Source organism: Rhinolophus sinicus, linkage group LG01, assembly GCF_036562045.2.
Source record: "Rhinolophus sinicus isolate RSC01 linkage group LG01, ASM3656204v1, whole genome shotgun sequence".
Classification (NCBI taxonomy): domain Eukaryota; kingdom Metazoa; phylum Chordata; class Mammalia; order Chiroptera; family Rhinolophidae; genus Rhinolophus; species Rhinolophus sinicus.
The window spans coordinates 199,758,255-199,777,113 of NC_133751.1; the positions used below are offsets into that span (position 1 = coordinate 199,758,255).

General features: G+C 36.5%; 1 protein-coding gene across 33 annotated transcripts in view; it reads left to right on the forward strand.

Moving 5' to 3' along the window:
* The first annotated feature begins 9 nt into the window (after positions 1–9).
* MFF (mitochondrial fission factor) overlaps positions 10–18,859 on the forward strand; it is a 31,146-nt gene continuing 12,296 nt past the window's right edge. For 5 of the 33 annotated variants that reach the window (XM_019737372.2, XM_019737374.2, XM_019737382.2 and 2 more), the window contains exons 1-7: positions 17–182; positions 3,681–3,792; positions 4,568–4,742; positions 5,694–5,914; positions 6,800–6,969; positions 12,605–12,696; positions 15,405–15,479. In XM_019737372.2, coding sequence (XP_019592931.1) covers positions 4,705–4,742; positions 5,694–5,914; positions 6,800–6,969; positions 12,605–12,696; positions 15,405–15,479 — 596 coding nt within the window. In that variant the 5' untranslated portion in view covers positions 17–182; positions 3,681–3,792; positions 4,568–4,704. Of the gene's footprint in view, positions 183–3,680; positions 3,793–4,567; positions 4,743–4,845; positions 4,951–5,693; positions 5,915–6,799; positions 6,970–12,604; positions 12,697–15,404; positions 15,480–18,859 lie in introns of all 33 variants that reach the window. The other 28 variants (XM_019737381.2, XM_019737387.2, XM_074314304.1 and 25 more) reach the window with 16 other exon arrangements.

Sequence of the window (18,859 nt, forward strand, 5' to 3'; positions counted from 1 at the left end):
CGCGGGAGGGGCCAGTCCCGGCCGTTCTCGCGTCCCTCCCGGCCGGCTGCGGGCGGCTCCGGCCGGTGTTTCACCCGGCTGCCTCCGAGCGCTCCGCCAACGGCCTCTGAGAGCGCCCCCCCGAGCGCCCCGGCAGCCGGCAGGTGGAGGCCCTCGCCGGGGACCCTCCAGCGGGCCCAGGGGTGAGTACTGGCGTCTCCCCGACCCGGGACCCGCGGCCTAGCGCGGCGGCCGTGAGCCTCCGGCTGACGGAGGGACCCGCGGCCGCACTGGCGGGTCGGTAGTGAGGCTCGGGCCGGAGTCCCGGCCCCCGGGTTTCTCGCTGTCAACCCCGGCGTTTACGCCCTGTCAGGGGCCTGCAGCGCTCTCAGTCCCCGACGAGGGACTGCAAGGGACAGCAGCACTCTGCCCTGCAAACGTTTTGCACTAAGCTCTTCACCCGTTTTAGTTCGGTGTCTTTTTGTGGATGCATTTGGGCTTTTTAGTCTAGAATATAGTTTGGGGGTTGGGAACCACTACGGGCGTCCTGAGCTTTTCTGGTTGTCTTCCCTCTTCTCCCCCCCGGCCTAGGCCCTAGCATCTTTAAGTATGACCTTGAACCAGACACCTGCCGTCTTTAAAAGTAGTTTTTTGTTTGTTGGCGTTTTTACTTTGTGGAAAATACGTGTTGGAAAGGAAAGGCCTGTCGGAAGCCCAGGCATCCGCGGGAGGCCCAGGTAGGCCCAGGCTGTGAGCATCCTTGCTCGCAGGTGTCCATGCCTGGAAGTGCACCTTGGATTTCCTGCCAGGAGCTGGATGCAGCAGGAGAGATCTCGGGTTCCCAGCCTGCCCAGCCTGTGACCTTAGTCAGAAGGACGAGTCCTCCTGTAGAAAAAGGCCCGCGGCTGCGACCTACCGTGTTAGAACCAGGGGCCTTCTCTCCGGGGAGGAGAACCCATTCAGAAGTGGAAGATCAGAAAAGCTTGGGGCCCTTCTTTCCAAATATAGAACGAGTTGTATCCAGGCTTCTCCCACTGAGCGACTTTAACTGAAGGATATTAAAATATTTTCTCTCCCTAGATGAAAACATTTGTTTCTCTGTCAATTTCATTAGCTAATGAGATCACAAAGGAAAAATCCTTAGGAAAATGAGTTTGGAAAGAATTAGAATCATTTAGTTGTACTTAGTAGTTTTTCCCCGTGTAATTAAATTGTGTGGGGGACCTGCTATCTTTTTGGTTTCCAAGGCTTGTGAACTGGTTTTGTTATCCTTTCCGAAAGGAAATTGTGTGTTGTATCCCTTCCTGTGCTGCCTCGTTTTAGGAATACAAAGTTTAGCTGTTACTCTCCTCCCTTCTGGTGTTCAAACTTGTTTTCTGTGGATTCATAACCTTGTTTGAAAAGTTGATAGTTTATATTTTTTCCAAGTTTTCAGTGACTTGTCTTAAAAAATTAAAATTAATCCTGGATCTCTACACCGTGATTTGCTAATACACATATTCTTAAAGTATACTTGCTTGAAAAGAGAACTGAAACAGGGTGACCCAGATAAAAACCTTGAACTTGGTCCACACAATAGGTGATTAAAGAAAACTGGACATTTCTTTTTGTAATTTGAGAATTATGTAAATCTTTGCAACCACAATCAATTTGAGCCAAATTGTTTCTGTAACTTCCTTTTTTTTTTTTGACCCCCCCCACCCCACCCCCCGTGGGTCCAGTGTTCTAATACAGAAAATGAGAAAGACAAGCTTGAATAATTGTGTCCTCAAATTGGGACACTTTCCATGAATGGAACGTGACTTGACTCTAGGTAGTATATGGATGAGGGTTTTTTGTAATAGTTTTTGTTATATGTATTTAAACCATGGTTTAAGGTAAAATTCCCTTTTAAAATACATTTATTTAAAAAGATTTTATAAGTTGGATAAGAGAAAGTATTAAGTGTAGGTAAGAATAAATGTACTGTGTGAATATGGCAAAAAACCTGAAGTTGGTAAGTTAATGATATTTGGGAACCACTGGGCTTAGAAAGTAGAGATCTCAGCTCATCTGTGATTCTGAGAGGGATTTTGTCTCCTTAGTTATGTTAACAGAATCAGTACTGGTTGCCTAGTACATTGTGATAAAACTTGGAATTAATATCTTAACTCCAGTTGAGAAGTTTATTTTATTTATTGTTGAAAGATATTACCAAAATGCCAGTCTAATGAGAGAGAGAAAAATTAGAGTTTTATCTATTTCACTTATGCAGAAACGTAGTTATTGGGACAGTTCAGTTACTTTTTAAATTTAAGTAGCTCAAATTGGCTGCAGGAGTATTTGGCTTTTTGCAGAAATGGTCTTTTCAGTGTCTGCCTTTATAATCTTAGTCTGTGATGCTTTACAAACTTGGAGATTTTTTTTTTTTTTTTAGAACAATTTTTTTTTTTTTTTTAACTGGGGTATATTGGGGAACGGTGTGTTTCTCCAGGGCCCATCAGCTCCAAGTTGTTGTCCTTCAATCCAGTTGTAGAGGGCACAGCTCACTGGCCCACGTGGGAATCGAACCAGCAACTCTGTTGTTCAGAGCTTGCTCTCTAACCAACTGAGCCATCCAGCTGCCCAAAGATTCTTGTAAGAAAAGATATTGCTATAGAATGAAATGTTGAGATCCGTGGGATGTACTAGTGAAAAGTTAATAAGAAGACTGAAATGTAGTAAATGGAACATGGAGAATAGCACATTTTGGGGCGATAATGTTCTAGCAATTTGCATCCCTTATTTATTATAAAACTTCAATTTGTAATGTCCCAAGACTGTAATCCTTTTGAGGTATCTCTTTTCAGTTGTATTTCTAAATATAAACTTTTACTGTGGGTCAAATACACCCAAGTATAGGAAGAGTATCTTATCTAGAATGATACACAAAAGTTGATAATAGAGGTTGCATGTGGGGACCCCAGTGGTTATAGGAAAGGATTCAGTAGAGCACTTTATTTTCTCTGTATGTTCTTACGTACTTTGTACCATGTGCACCTATTACTGATTTCGATTAAATATTGAATGAAATTATGAATGCAACTAAATACTAAATAGAAATAACTGAATGAAAATTTAGCCAGTGCTAAATATACCTTCTTGATATACCGGGGTGCCAAAAACATGTATACAAGTGAACACTTTGGTCAATGTTGCTCAAGCAGTAGTTCGCCATAATCAGAAGTGTCTAGACGCTGATGGTAACCACTTTGAGCACCTCTTGTAATTGTAGAAGTCAAACATGACTTGTATTCATCTTTTGTTATCGGTGTATATTTGGTATTACAATTTTAATATAGTTTTCCTTTCTTAAAATGTGTATACATTTTCTTGGCACCTTCTGTATATGTGTACGTGTGTATATATACACTTATGTGTATATACGTAAGTGTTCAGATTCTTTAAAACAGATATTTTTCATCTGGTACATTTTTCTAAATTCACATCAGAAATGATGACAGTCTTGTATTTTGTCTTGCATTAACTAATGAATGATTGTAAGGCCCTGTCTGTGAGACTAAACTTGGTGGTAAGCTTGTTAATTTCTGTATTGTATTGGGTTTTTTTAATGTGAGGTTGTGCATCTTTGATGACTCTTATCATTTGAAGCATTTACAGCAATGAGTTCCTAGAATGATACCATCTAGTTTCTCAATGTAGCTCCTGTTTTTCTCCCCCAGGGACAGAAGTGGCTCTAAATCCAGCGCATGCACATTGAAACAGGTTCAAGGATTTAATATGAAGCACAGAAGCAGATAGTGCCAAATAGCAAGTAGTAGTTGGTGCACGTTTGTGAGTAAACATTTTCTCTTTTGGCTCTATTTTCTTAGTCTTTAAACAAACTGCATGTCAGATCCTTAAAATTCACATTTTGGTGAAGAATGAAAGAAGTACGTTAGCAGTCATGACTAACTAGTCCCTACACGGCCTCTAGCTAAGAACTCTCCTAAGCCTCTTAGTGAGGTGGAGTTTGAGGTGTGTAATACATCTCTGACGTGGAGTTTAAGAAATATCCCAGCTACGACTTGCAGCTATACTGCCCTTAAGTTTTCATTGCTCTTGGTTTATGCATAATAGCTTTTGCTGAAAATTTAGTATGATGTGGTTTTCAAAGTTATTTCCTTTTTAAAAAAACTTTACTTACACATCAAATTTTTTAGGCTACCTCAAACACATTTACTTCTGCCCTTTACATTCGCTCCCTGATTTCTTCATTTGCAGTCAAGAAAAGAAGAGGGTTTGTTACCCCTTCAGAAAATAATGAATAGAGGAATTTTATGACAAAACTTTTTTTCTAATCTGACTTCACATTTGTATATACATATATTTGATTAGCTTTTCTTTACCCCATTGGCAAAATCATAAAACATTGGCTATGCTTGAAACCATCTTTATGATGTTTGAGGTATGGAATAACTCTATTTAGAAGATTTGAAAATTAGTTACTCAGATCGAGCCCCAAGCCTTGTTGAAATCCAAAAATTTTAAGTAGATATTTACTTTTATTCATAGTTTTCTTATAAAATGAATTGTCGAAATACTGATTTCTATTCTTTCTTTTTTACAGCTGGAAAAGCAGTGTCCGTGTTGTTATGTACACCTCCAAAAAAGTTCAGATCTGTAGGGGAATTGTGTAAAGTAAACTGAACTACAGGGTAGCAGTATTTTAATAGCTATTATAGACGTGTATTTACTATATTAAAAATGAGTAAAAGAAAAAGCAGTGACACACCAATAGGAAGGTCAGTGACATTTTATTCAGTTGAGCTGGTATTGTAGACTTGAGAGATAGTGGCTGTAAAGCGGATTGTCACAGGCTAACCATGCTCTTTTAATTTTTATCAGCAAGTTGTATTTGGGGGCAACTTTCTGCTGCATTTCCCTGGAGCATGGATCCGTCTCTAATTTAAAAGGCTGCTCAATGCATCTGCACTGTCTTTCCCCTTAAAGGCATGTCATTCTTTTTAAAAATATACATGTAAATATGGTAGCAAATACAAATTAATAATGTGAGACTTTCCAATCCCTCAAAATGAATGTATACATTAAAGATTTATTAATGATATACTATATTTGGTATTCATTGTATCTCAATCATCAGATATACATTCAGCCAGAGAAGTTTTAATTTGTATTTTGTGATTTTCAGGGGGTTGCATCTTTTTTAGTAAATTTAAACTTAATCTTGTTTGCCTTATAAATCTGATTTTCATTAAAAGGTTTTATTTTTTTTCATGCATGACAGCAATTTTGAATTTCATTATTATAAAGTCCTAGCAGCTTTCCTTCAAATAATTGATTAGGAAATTTTAATTTAAGTTTTATTTCAGGCATTTTTGACGTATAAGCAACATGCATGTTTATGCAGAGAGAGAGCGAGAGAGAGAGAGAGAGAAAGACAGACAGAGGGGAATATGTGTGTGGGCACACTTGTGTGTGGTTGTACAATCATTTTTAAAATTTGCTCCTAAGCACTCTTCTCAAGGTGCAGTTTCAGCTGATAAGGGAGAAGGCATTGTGTTGAGAAAAACGTTTTCTTCAGTCTTTTCCTTTTCCTTTGTATGTATTCAGTAGTCACAAATGAGAAGTGTCCTTTTGCTCTTTCTATAAGGTATTGTCTTCTAACTTCGCTACATAGAGAAGACTGACATTCTAACAGTCAGTTACCCCGTCTTTAATTTTTTTGCCCACAGAGTGAGTGGGGCAGCATTTCCTTCTCCCACTGCTGCTGAGATGGCAGAAATTAGTCGAATTCAGTATGAAATGGAATACACTGAAGGTATTAGTCAGAGAATGAGGGTCCCGGAAAAATTAAAGGTTGCACCACCAAATGCTGACCTGGAACAAGAATTCCAAGAAGGCGTTCCAAATGCTAGTGTGATTATGCAGGTTCCAGAGAGGATTGTCGTAGCAGGTATTTTACCTTTAGTTATAAACTTGCCTGATATATCTTTGTTTTATATATTTTTAGGAAAACTTTTGGGTTTTTGAATAGGGGTTGGGAAATGCAACTTTGCATTTTTTTTCAAAATTTTTATTCATTACAAAATAGTCTGAAATCTTAAACAATACTTTTTAATAATTCAACTAATTGAGGTATAATTTACATACATAAAGTGTAATTTTTAAGTGTACAGCTTGATGAGATTTGACAAATGTATACACCCATGTAACCTCCCCCACTGTCCAGATACAGAACATTTTCATTACCCCAGAAGGTCCCCTGTGCCCCATCTCATTCAGTTCCTACCCCTCAATTCCAGGTAACCGTAATCTCCTTTCAATAACCAGAGACTAGATTTGTCTGTCCTAGAGTTTCATATAAATGGAGTGATACAGTGTATACTCTTTGGTCTGGCTTCTTTTGCTTAGTGTAATGTTTTTGTGAGTCTTTCATATTGTTGCTTATATCAATGGTTCATTCCATCTTATTACTGAATAATATTCCACTGTGTGGAGATACCACAGTTTGTCCATTCACCTGCTGATGGACATTTGGGTTGTGTCCTGTTTGGAGCTATTAGGAATAAAGTTGCTATGAACATTAATATACAAGTCTTTGTGAGGACATATGTTTTTATATCTCTAGGAGTGGAATTGGTGGATCATATTATAAGTTATGTTTAACTTTATAAAAAGCTGTCAAGCTATTTTTTAAATTGGTTGTACTCTGTTACATTCTTAACAGTGATGTATGAGAATTTCAGTTGCTCCATATCCTTGCCAGCATTTTGTATTGTCACTCTTTTTAATAAAGTACTAGCTTTTTAAAACCTCCCTTTTTTAAATTTACTCCCAGGAAGTAATGAAGACATTCCATTTTCAAGGCCAGCAGATCTTGACCTCATTCAGTCAACTTCCTTTAAACCTCTGGCACTAAAAACACCACCTCGTGTACTTACACTAAGTGAAAGACCACTAGATTTTCTGGATTTAGAAAGACCTCTTCCAACCCCTCAAAATGAAGAAGTAAGTAAAGTTTTAACATCAGTTGAATTTGAAATAATATAGACAAAAGCAAAAGTTAAAGAGGAGTTAGAGGCTATAAATCATATCATTAGCGATATGTAATGAAAGCTTTGCATGGATCATTGATTGCTATAAATTCTGGTTTATAGATACCACAAATAAGGTATTGTGCTATTGTTTTCTTTTTTAATTAAAATATTATGTTGCAAGAAAAAAAAACTTCTGTGGAAATCATGAACTAGGTGACACACCTTAAGCAATACAGAAAAAGTTGGGAAGTTTAGCACAGGAGAAAATTAATGCATCACTTTGTTATAAAAGCAGTCTGGTAAACAGGGCAAAGAAAGCTCTTTTTCTCTTGACACTGTCTCTTCTTATTCTCCCTGCTTGCTGAAAAGTTTCTGCTGAGTTTGGTTACTGTGTCGTGTAACATTCATAGCCCTATGGAGCTAAATACGGCAGTATGGACCAATAAGGTGTTTGTAGCAAAGTTCAGATCGCGCCTGTGCCATTGACTCGGCCAATCTTGTAAAGCTGCTTTTCTGTGATGATGTCTGGAGTTTCACCTTTTTCATTATAGCTTCTGGAATTCTGTGTTGTAATGAGGCTAGTATGAAAAAATGTGAAACATGTTTTTATTGGTAATGAAACTTTCTGTGTCTTTGATTTTTCATATAGTCCTTTCCAAAGAAGGTAAAGGACCCATGTAACATTGGGGAGTGCAGTTTCCTAGTACTAGGTATGGCCTTTTCTTAAGTTGGAAGTTTCTGCTGAGGTAACAGAGAAAATATATTCATAGATGCTGATTTGGACGTGCAGCTTTATTGTAAGACACTACACAGCGCAGCGAGACATAGTTCCTGTATAGTGGTATGAGTGAGGGAAAGACACCAATACACACAGAAGATACATGCAGTTCTTTAGTAGCAAGGAACAATGAAAGTTATAAAGATGTTACACAAGACAAAAGATATCACAGCGTGCTCCCAGTTAGAGGCCCAGCTCCCCAAAGTTTCCACTGTGAATTACAGCTGTGAATAGTATGGTCCTGGAGTAAAGAATTCTGCCAGCAGGGAAACCTTCCCTTTGATATTCTTCTGGTTTTGTTTCTCTTTTGATCTTTCCATACCTACTGTTTTATACACTTATGCCTCCTTGGTGGGAAGAGCTGATTGAAAACAAGCCAGATACTTTCCTGAGTGATTAATCTAAGACTGAGGAATAAAAGTTTACCAGAATTACCTTCAGTAGACCTAGATTTTAAGTCCATGTGGGGTTTACTCCTGCAGTAATTGTGATATTTACTCAAATGTGACAAATGCCCAAAGTATATAACCCTGGGATGAAAAACTTAGGCTGAGAATTAGACCTAATTTTGAAGGCCTACTTTGCTACTTACTAACCACATAACTTTGGGCAAATTATTAACAATTCCAAAGCTCATCTATAAAATAAAGATAAAAATAATGCCAAGTGCTTAAGATTATTGTGAGAATTAAATGTAATAATGCATGTGTTTAGCACGTAATCTAATTCCCATTAAAAACACAATATGCCTGATCTTGCACTGTACACCTGAAGCTGAACAATAATGAATGCCAACTATAATTTTATATATACATATATGTATATATACGTATGTATATGGTTACAGGAAGCGGAGTACAGCATTAGGAATAGAGACACTGGAAATGTAATGGCTCTGTGCGATGTCAGAGGGATAGTGGATGGGGGGAGGGTGGTTCACACAGTGTGAGGGATATAAATGATAAACGTCTAAGTATTGCTTTGTCTTGTGCACCTGAAACTAATAAAAAAAACAAAACGCAATATGTATAAATATTCTTGTGATGAAAGTTAAAATCCTGAGTCAGGAGCCAAATCCTGAGATGACAGAGAGGAGTTTCTAAGGTTAGTACCAGCTGCCTATTGAAAGCAACAATGATGGTGATTAAAGCCTGTAGAAGGGCCAGGCCGCCCTCAGGAGGCAGTCAACCAATGAGCAGAGGAGAAAGGGAGAGGAACCAGAATTCTAGTAGCTTTTAGAAAATGGATTGAAATACCATATTTCCCCGAAAATAAGCCTTAGCATGATTTTTCAGGATGCTCGTAATACAAGCCCTACCCCAAAAATAAGCCCCAGTTAAGATCGTCAACCAGATGGATGCATTTAGTGCATCTGTTGCAACACACAACGGGTGTATTGAATTAAATAATAATAATATATAATTAAATATAAATAAATAATATTGGCATTACTACTTAAAATAAATGATAATATAAATTATAATTGTTTGTAAATATTCAAGCGGGCGCCTTTGGACGAGAGGTAGACACCTATGTAACCAGATGAACTCGAGATTTATTGCCAAATGACGAATCAGTACAGACACAATGCACCAATAACATGTGCACTTGATAATGAACGGACATGGTTGTGTCTAATATGAATCTTCATAATTCAATACGTCGTGTGTTGTAACAGACATACTTAATGCACTCGTGTGAAATAAAGAAACATTTTCTGAATTTTGCTGCCTGCAATTTTTCATCACTTTTGTGTGGACCATCATTCTTAACTGTCATTTTTGTTGCCACTCCTGCCTCGTAAGTCTTCAGTTAACACTTGATTTAATGGTAGATTTAAAGGGAATAACATTTTTGACCCCCAGACAAGATGAGTGCAAAAAGACACAGCTATTCCGTCGAGTACAAGAAAGGAATCGTGGAGGACTCCCAGGGCAAGAATCTTATGGCTTTCTGCAAAGAGAAGTTGGATCTCCAAATGGTCCAAAAATGGCGAGCAGAGTATGATAACGTCAGTCAATCGGTGAATGAGGAAAATGCTAAGAAGCGCAAGTGTGGATCAGGTCAGCAACCATTATTTCCTGAGCTGGAAGACATCATCTGTGAATGGATTGCTGACAGGAGAGCAAAGCCTTTGGTTGTGCCCAGGGCTGATATTCAAGCATTTGCCCTTGCAATGGCACCACAGTTAGAAATATCCCCAGAAGAATTCAAAGCATCACAACACTAGCTGGATGGCTTCCTTCCGTGATGTGAACTGTCTCTAAGATCGACAACACTGTTCAAGCTGGAAGATACTGAAGTTATTAAACGTGCACTTGCCTTCAAGTCCTTTGTTGATGGCATCGACTTTTCTAAATACCAGCTCTCCAACATGATTGCTATGGGTGAAACTGCAGTGTTTATGGGCCAAGGATCTCAAACGACAATTGATCATAGGGGTTCCTCATCAATCTACATTCCCTCCGCTTGTTACGAAAGTGAATGTGTTACCTGTATTTTGGCAATTCGTCTGGATAGAAAGAAAGCCCCACCTCTAATCATCACTAAGGGCAAGAAACATAAGGTTGAAACGTGTTTCAGGCATTTATGTTCTTGAAACCAAAAAAGTCTGGTGCACACAAGCAGTTATAAGAAGTGGGTCTATCTAATGCTGCCACTTGTTTTGCGAGGTGGCCAAAGAGGTCTTCTAGTCTGGGATTCAGCCAGTACTCACCACACTAAAGACATGAAGAACTTCCTTGCAGAGAGAAGAACAGATAATGATTCCCACAGGAATGATTGCCTATCTCCAGACTCTTGATATTGCAATAAACAAGCCATTCAAGGACCATTTGCGCATGGAAATCAATGACTGCATTGAAAATAGAATGCAGAGAAATCAGCGTGGCAACTTTGTGAAGTCTAGCCTGCAAAAGGTCATGACTTAGGTGAAGAATTCATGGAATAAAATCACTGACAGCTGTGTTGCCAATGCATTACGAGCAGGCTACATGGACGAGAGGTGCTCATTTAAGGAGAGCTCTCTTGCTGGAGATGAGAGATTGGGGCTAATGGTTCTACAGGAAATGGAGTCACAAGAAATTCAAGCCGGAATTTGGGGTTTGGAAAGTTATGACGATGTTCCAGAAGATGACCTGACTGTATTTGAATAAATGTAGATTTTTGTACCTGAGTAAATATAGATTGTTGTACAGGAAAAAATAAGACACCCCTGAGAATAAGCCCTAATGCGTCTTTTGGAGCAAAAATTAATATAAGACCCGGTCTTATTTTCGGGGAAATACGGTAGAAGGGCAGTAAGGCCTTGAGTGCTGGTAACATTGATAATTCATTCAGATGTTACTCAAAATCTAACAAGTGAGATTCCTGAATCATTTACTCTGTAGTAGGCATTTTACAGCATATTCAGTGTTTCTCATCCTCAGCACTACTGACATTTGGGGCTGGATAAGTCTTTGTTGTGGTGAGGGTTATCGTTTTGCACTATAGAATGGTAAGCTGCATTCTTGATCGCTATCTACTACATGCCAGTAGCATCCTCCAAGTCATGAAGATCAAACAGGTTTTAAAAACCAAAAGGTGGAAACAGTCCAAATGTCCATCATCTGATGAACAGATAAGCAAAATATGGTGTATCCATATAGTAAAATATTATTCAGCCCTAATAAGGAATGAAGTCCTGATACATGCTGTAACATGGCTGAACCTGAAAACGTTATGCGGAATTAAAGAAGCCAGATAGTAAAGGCCATTTATTGTATGATTCCACTTACATGAAATGTCCAGAATAGGCAAATCCAGAGGTAGAAAACAGATTAATGGTCACCAGGGGCTTAGGGCAGAGGGGATTAACCATAATGGTTAGGGAGCCACGAAACAGTGGCCGCACTGTGTATTTTGCTCATGGAGTCTATGGGTTAGGAATACAGCAGGCGTAATGGGGAAAACTTGTTTCTGTTCTCTAGTATATGGGCCTAAGCTAGGAAGTCTCAGAGACTAGGGATGATTTGACAGCCTGAGGCTGCAGTCATCTGAAGGCTTACTCACTCACATGTAGTTGTACTAGCTGTTGTCTGGGACCTCAGCTGGCGTTGGCTGGTGAACTCACATACGGCCTTTCTGTATGGCTGCTTGGGCTTCTTCACATCATGGGACCATTTTTCCAAACATCAGTAGTCTGGAGAAAAAAGGCAGAAACGTTGTTTATGACCAAGCCTCAGAAGTCACGTTTCATCATCTCTACAGCAGTCACCAGCCCACCTAGTTTCAAGGGAAGGAAACAGATCCCATCCCTGATGGAAAGAGGTCAATGATACATTTGTAAAAAGAATATGTGGGATGGGAGTTTGTGGTTATTTCTGGAATGCCAAAACCTTTAAGCTAGTAAGACTAGTTTTCTAGTCTAGTTTTCAGCTAGCCCACCAAATCCGAATTTGTTTAACCCCAGAATCCAGGAACATTTATTTGTGAGACAAATACACATACATCCCATTTCCTATAATGTATGTGCCTTTAAAAACTGTTAGGAATTGTTCTTAATATTTTATATAAATTATAACAAATAAAAATATTAATAATTGTACCAAGTAAGACTGATACTTAAAAAGAAACCAGATATAAACTTTTTTATATAGTAAGCATTCCTAAATTTATCTGCATATAGTATGTTTTTTGTTTTGTTTTTAACATGTCTGTCTACAATACACATCCCTGCAGCAATTCTTTGTAAATTTTGTGAGTAGCCTTGGATTAAGGTTCTTTAATGCTAAACAGCTACTAGGCTACTAAGAATATCTTCTATTCCGTTCCCTTTCTTTGTGCCTAGCAGGTCCGTGCAGTTGGCAGGCTAAAGAGAGAGCGCTCTATGAGTGAAAATGCTGTTCGCCAAAACGGACAGCTGGTCAGAACTGACTCCATGTGAGTAGAATCACTAAGCATTGTATTTCCTTCATAAGTTCTCTCCATATATTGTCTGTCCCATCTTTTTCCAAATAACTTCCTTTCTTTTTTCACTCCCAAATATTTTTAAAAAAAGAAGAGGAAGAAGTGTGTGTATGTTTTATGCCTAAGAATCTGAAGGGAAAAAATAATTTACTTCTAACAGTGTTTGAAATCTGTTCTGCATTTACCATCAATTTTACATTTTTGCAATACTATTTATAGCCTTAAAATCTGACCGTTTTGTTGTGAGAATTTTTCTTCTGTGTATGTGACAAGTCTTCTATAAGTATGATTTGCTTATTTAGGGAATCTTTCTTAAGAAAAATGGATAACTAAGTGCTCAATTCTGTGCGTTCTTCAGAACTGTTTATCTAACATGTAGGTTAAATAAAAGGAAAACACTTTATTTAAGGAAATTTTTAAGTTGCTCAATTTGTCTTAAGATTGTGAACTAGCCCTTTCCAGCTCTGCTTTTCATGAACCATGTGTAGCATAAGCAAGTGGAATTTTTTTACTTTCCAGGATTCTTTTGTTTTGCTCTCTGCCTACTGAGTTATTGGATCCCTTTCATTTTCCAAAAATATAAGTATATTGTTTAAAGGACTGTTTGTTTAAACCTTTCTTTCTCATTTGGTTATATTATCATGTCCTGATCTGAAAGCTACCCCACTACAAGATCTTTTAGATCGGCAAGTGCTTTTTGTTGTTTCATTAAAACTAATGCATTTTTACATATAAAATAACCTTTTAAAAACTGCTCAGAATTTTTAAGTTTCAAAGTCACTGGAGAGTCTGTTTTTGGGGGTTTTTTCTTGGGGTTTTTTTTTGTGGTTTTTTTAAAAATAGATGATTTAGATAGTTTATGTAAAATAATATTCTTCCTCATTAAATTTTTGGTCAGTTTTCATGAACTCATTTATGATGAACCACATTTGATGCCACGCATTATGTTAGCTTCTCTGGGAACTATACAAGAACTAGATGATACATATCTCTCTTCTTAGAGCTTGCAAATCTAGAGAAAAGCAAAACATTTAAATTTATATACAAAATAACTAGAGCATAATATAATTACACCATTTGTACTAAACCATATTAAGTTCTAGTTTGGACCTGACTGAAGAGTGTAAGGATGCAGATGGGGCTTTGAGGGGCTTAGGGCCTCTCTTCTCTTGTGTGAGGTGCAGAGGAGAATTGTAACTGATTTCTGGGGGAATCTTGAAATGCCCCCTAAAGTAGTTATAGTTATTATGAACAGTTACATAGGAAGATGGTAAGTTAAAATTACTGTATATCTCCCTCAGGGAAGATTTAGCTGAAGTCTTCAACCGTTATTGATATAAAATTTTTTTTTATGGTAACTGCATATTTTTCTGAATGTGCCGGGTTGGCAGTGATGTCAGCCAGCCCATGAAATCATTTTCCAGAATATTTCCAAGTATATTATGTAAATAGTAAAAAAGCTCCGTAGTTTATGACTCAGGGAGCTTCTTGATATTTAGTATCCGCTCAGAATGATTAAACATAACCTAAGGGCTTTTGTTATTTTCTATTTGTAATTTTTTTTTTAAGGCAGCAAAGGTTTCTAATAAAGTTTTTTATTATATAAAGATGTAGGGCTTATTTAGGTCTTTTATTACTTTGAAATTTTACATTACTAAATTAAAAGCAGGTCTATTTTAGTATAGCATCACTTTTTTTTTTCCTCACAAAATATATATTATTGATAGCTGAATTCTGTTAAAAAAGAAAGGAAACAGCTTTATTATATATAAAAACCAGCCTAGTGGCCTAGTGTGTGATTTAGAATACATGATTAGTTCATATATATTTTTGCAGTTACCAATAACATAAGTTTTTCATAACAGAAAAGATTAACAGAGCTCACCAATATTTGATTTCTTTTTTTTTCTTTAAGTTGCTTTAATGGCATTTTCTAGATTTTGAATAAAACTGAGTCTCATATTTTAACTTTTGGTAGTAAAAAATAACATGAATATATAACTATATTTTTATAATGAAATGCTTACATTACTTAACCATACTTTTTGTTATGGTAGTTATGTATGTTACCATGCCATGGTAAGACATTTAACCATCTTTTTGTAAATAATATAACCTTGCCACTTCTTCTCCTCCCATTATTAATTTTGCAGTTTATAATTCATCTTTAAGAATCTACATTTATGGATGGGGGGAGGGGGGTTCACACAGTGTGAGGGATATAAATGATAAATGTCTAAGTTTTGCTTTGAAAAAAAAAAAAAAAAAAGAATCTACATTTAATTAACTTTAGGAATTTTATATAATGAGCATATTATGTAGTCAATGTTGGTAATATGGTAAGGAAGAAACTATTAATATAGTACAGCTATCTTTTCCTTCTACTAATTATTAAACTCTTTATCTACGTTAGTCTTTGTAATGTGAAACTAATTATATGTCATTGTGCATGAACCTTTGCCTATCTTTACTTTTATTCCTGGGCTTTAAGAATAGAAGTACATATGGGTATTAGAGCAAGAACGCTGGTCTTTGTTTTCTTAATTACTTTCAAGAGACAGTAGGATTGATTATGGTCAACTATAGATACAAAAATGAATTCTGACCAGTAGAATCATATCTAGCTTTTTCTTTGTGTTATAAAAGCTGCATATGTAAAAGAAGCATAATTATTATTTAAGGTGGCACAGATCAGATTCTGCCCCAAGAAATAAAATTTCAAGGTTCCAGGCACCGATTTCTGCACCGGAGTACACGTAAGATTTTATCTGCTCTGCTTTTCACAAGTAGGAGTTGTTTTAATTTTGCAGGCTTATGTTATACTAATATTTCACCAGGTAATTGCTATGTAATAGCCTAATTCTCTTACTGTTTGGCTTTTTGGTACCTCTGTTTCAGGATTTCTCAAACTGTCATCATATACTTTGTTAAGAAAAAAATAACTAGACCAACTAAGGGAATTTTATGTATGATTTTGGGTATAATGATGAAAGTAAAATTAGATAATTTACACATAAGGACCAAGCATCCTTTTCCATTTTTTGTTTTGTTTTGTTTTGCATTAGTTAGCATATTCTCTGCAGATTCAGCTTTAACCAGGTTCAGTGATCCCATCTAAAACTTTTTTTTTGAATTTTAGTATAATATCTTTTCTTGTTTTATTTTGACCCAGGAGAATGTAGTGTAAGTGTGGTTTGTCATTGAAGTTTTTATTATTATTTCATAGATTAAAACTATGCTTGGAAGAATGTTCATTAAACTGATGGGAGGATTTTGGTGTTCAAAGAAGAATTCAAGAGCTAATGTAGTTCTTAAGCAATGAAAGCCATTCTGACAACCGACGACTTCTCTTATTCTGGTTTTCTTACCATGCTTCTAGGAACTAGTAAATTGCCTTAGACAGTGGCAACAAATTGAAGTTTTCTCTCTGTTTAAAATTTCGAGAGAAATGATGCAAAATTTATGTTTCGGTGAAAATTCTTCCTCCCCTTTTTCTCTATGTTTACCTTTACTGTTTTTTTGGAAGAGGCTGGAGCCTCGCTAAAGATGTTATTCTTACAGTTTGAGAAACATTATTCCTGTGAAAACCCATGGGGAAAGAGGTACTGGACTTTGTACTTACCTTTTGATAATGACGTAGTCGTGCCAAGTAAGTCTTCAGTTAAATTTGAGTTTTGACATTGGCTAATGTTGTTTACTTAACACTCATGTCATAAGATTTCATGGAAGCATGAGATATAACTAATGAAATAACATGGTAAACATCAGTGCCTTCTTCAGAATTTCCTAATCTTTTATAAAAGAAAAAGACAAAGTTGAGATTTTGCTGTTTTATAACATTACTAGGATCAATTTATCATTCAAGTGCATTTTTTAAAATTACTAATATTATAATATTTGTTTAAATGATCTCAGCACTTTTGCACTATGTTTACTTTTTTATTTTTCAAGTAGTTCACTTGTGAAAACAAAAAACAAAGTTACTCTATCTTGGTTGGGTGGGTGAGTGAATTGAGATCAAACTCAACTCTAAAAGCACTCACTGCTTCCCTTCCCCATTGATGCCAGTGGTGGACGTTCCAGCTAGCATCAGACTGATCGCTAAAATGGGGCTTATTCTTTTTTGTTCTTAAATTTGTTTATTTGTAACAAGATTTGCAAAACTGCTTAAAACTTTTAAAAAATTGTTAAAGTATTTATTGCTTCCAGTTAGGGTAATTTTGGTCATTTTACGATTTAATCATTTAGTTCATCTATAGATGGAAACAAATGTTAACAATCAAATGTGTAATCTATACACATACTGCCCAAAGTGGTCATCAGTTTAAAAACTACTTCCTATTCTGTTTTTGCCATTTATGAAGGATGGCCGTATAAATTAATGACAAGTTAAATTTCTTCCTAATCTTTAAAAGTTTAATTTTTTTTTTGAGAAACCTCGGAAATCCAAATATGGTTTTGTGTTGGTCTTTGATGAAACAAATATATTTGCTAGTACCGATAAAGACTTAATTTTACCTTTTACATTTCTATGTAAATATTTTTAAGTTAATATTGAGGATCATGTAAGTTTTTTTTTCCATTTATTACCACATTTCAATATCTTATGATCATAGAATCTTAGAATTGGAAGAAATCTCATAAATTCAACTTTCTGTGCACTTTGGCTTAAGAATTCTTTGCAGTTAATCTGAAATTAGTTTATGCTTGACTATTTTATAAATACACCTGATTTCCTGTATATGGACAGGAAATACTTCTACTTTTAGAACTTAAACGATTCCTGTTGCTTTTTCTGACAAAATGGTTTCTCTCGAAGGAAGTAACTCTTCTTTCCTTTTAATTTTTAATGGGCAAAAATCTATCAAACTTTTTTCATGGATTTGGCTTTAGTTTCTTGACATTATTACAAAATTATTTTAAATATGAATTATTGTAGATGTTAATATATTGATATGTGGCTAATTTACTTATTAGTATGCAATGATATGCAGGAGTGTTCAATTTAAGCACCAAAATACGAAGACAAAAACTTTAGTTATATCAATAGATAGTGTACTGATGCATCTTTTAAAAGTTGCTTAAGTAAGTTTAGCAGGTATGTTGGCAGTTCTGTCAAGAAGAGTGTGGGATGTATTGTTGTTATGTTGACACAGAACTGGCCCTTTTTATTCCTGTCTCTTCTGACACTTTTCTAACGTGAATTCAGTCTGGTTTCTTGCCAAGAGCAAGAGCTTCAGGGTGTTCCCGCACCACCTAAAGGGAATCCTGAGTACAAGTCTGGTACCCAGACTTCATGTACATATATACTCGGTGTTTCACTCTGCTTGGATGCCTAGTGTGGGTTTAGCCAAATCTGATGGGTCAGTTGATAAATTGGCTTATGTACATTCCAGAAGATTCCTGGTCTCTATACGGATATTGAGGGTGACTGTCCATTAGCCTCCCTCTGAAAATTTGTGTTTATCTTAACACCATTAGCCCTAATTCCTATGGTGACTCAGACCTGACAGATTAGTTTCTCAGTATGCCAAGATTTGACTTAGATCTTTTTCTTGTAAATCATCCTTGGAAAACATGATTTTCATATTCATTGTACTTCTCACTTTGGCTGATGAAGACATACAGTTAGTCACAAAGTTGTGGAGATTTTGATTTTAATTTTCTGGGACTCTGGGAATAATAGATGACAGCTGTCCTTTCAAAAATTATCCCATTTATTTTGTGGTTTCCAAAGAAATGCATGTTAAGTTACAAAAGGTTACACATCAAAATAAAAGATTTTATCTTTTCAATTGTTCACTGTCTGCTCCACTTTCATTCTTTTGGACGTAATACACAAGGATGAAATTTAGTCTAAGATGTTTTGCCCTGACTTGAGGAAAAATGTTGAGCTCGCATCCCAGGGTCTAGTCCTTTTATAACAAAACCTCTTATTGTAACAAACCAGATGCCAAGTCCATGTATCTGTTAAGTACCTCAAACAGATGATCATGCTGACACCAGTCTGAAGAGTTCAAGTTAGGGCAGTAAAATTGCTCCGTTCAAATGTGTTCAACTTTAGGAAGCACAAGCAGTGGAGCCAAAGAAATTGTGACTCTGAGCCCATATGTGAAACAATGTAAGATTACTGTCA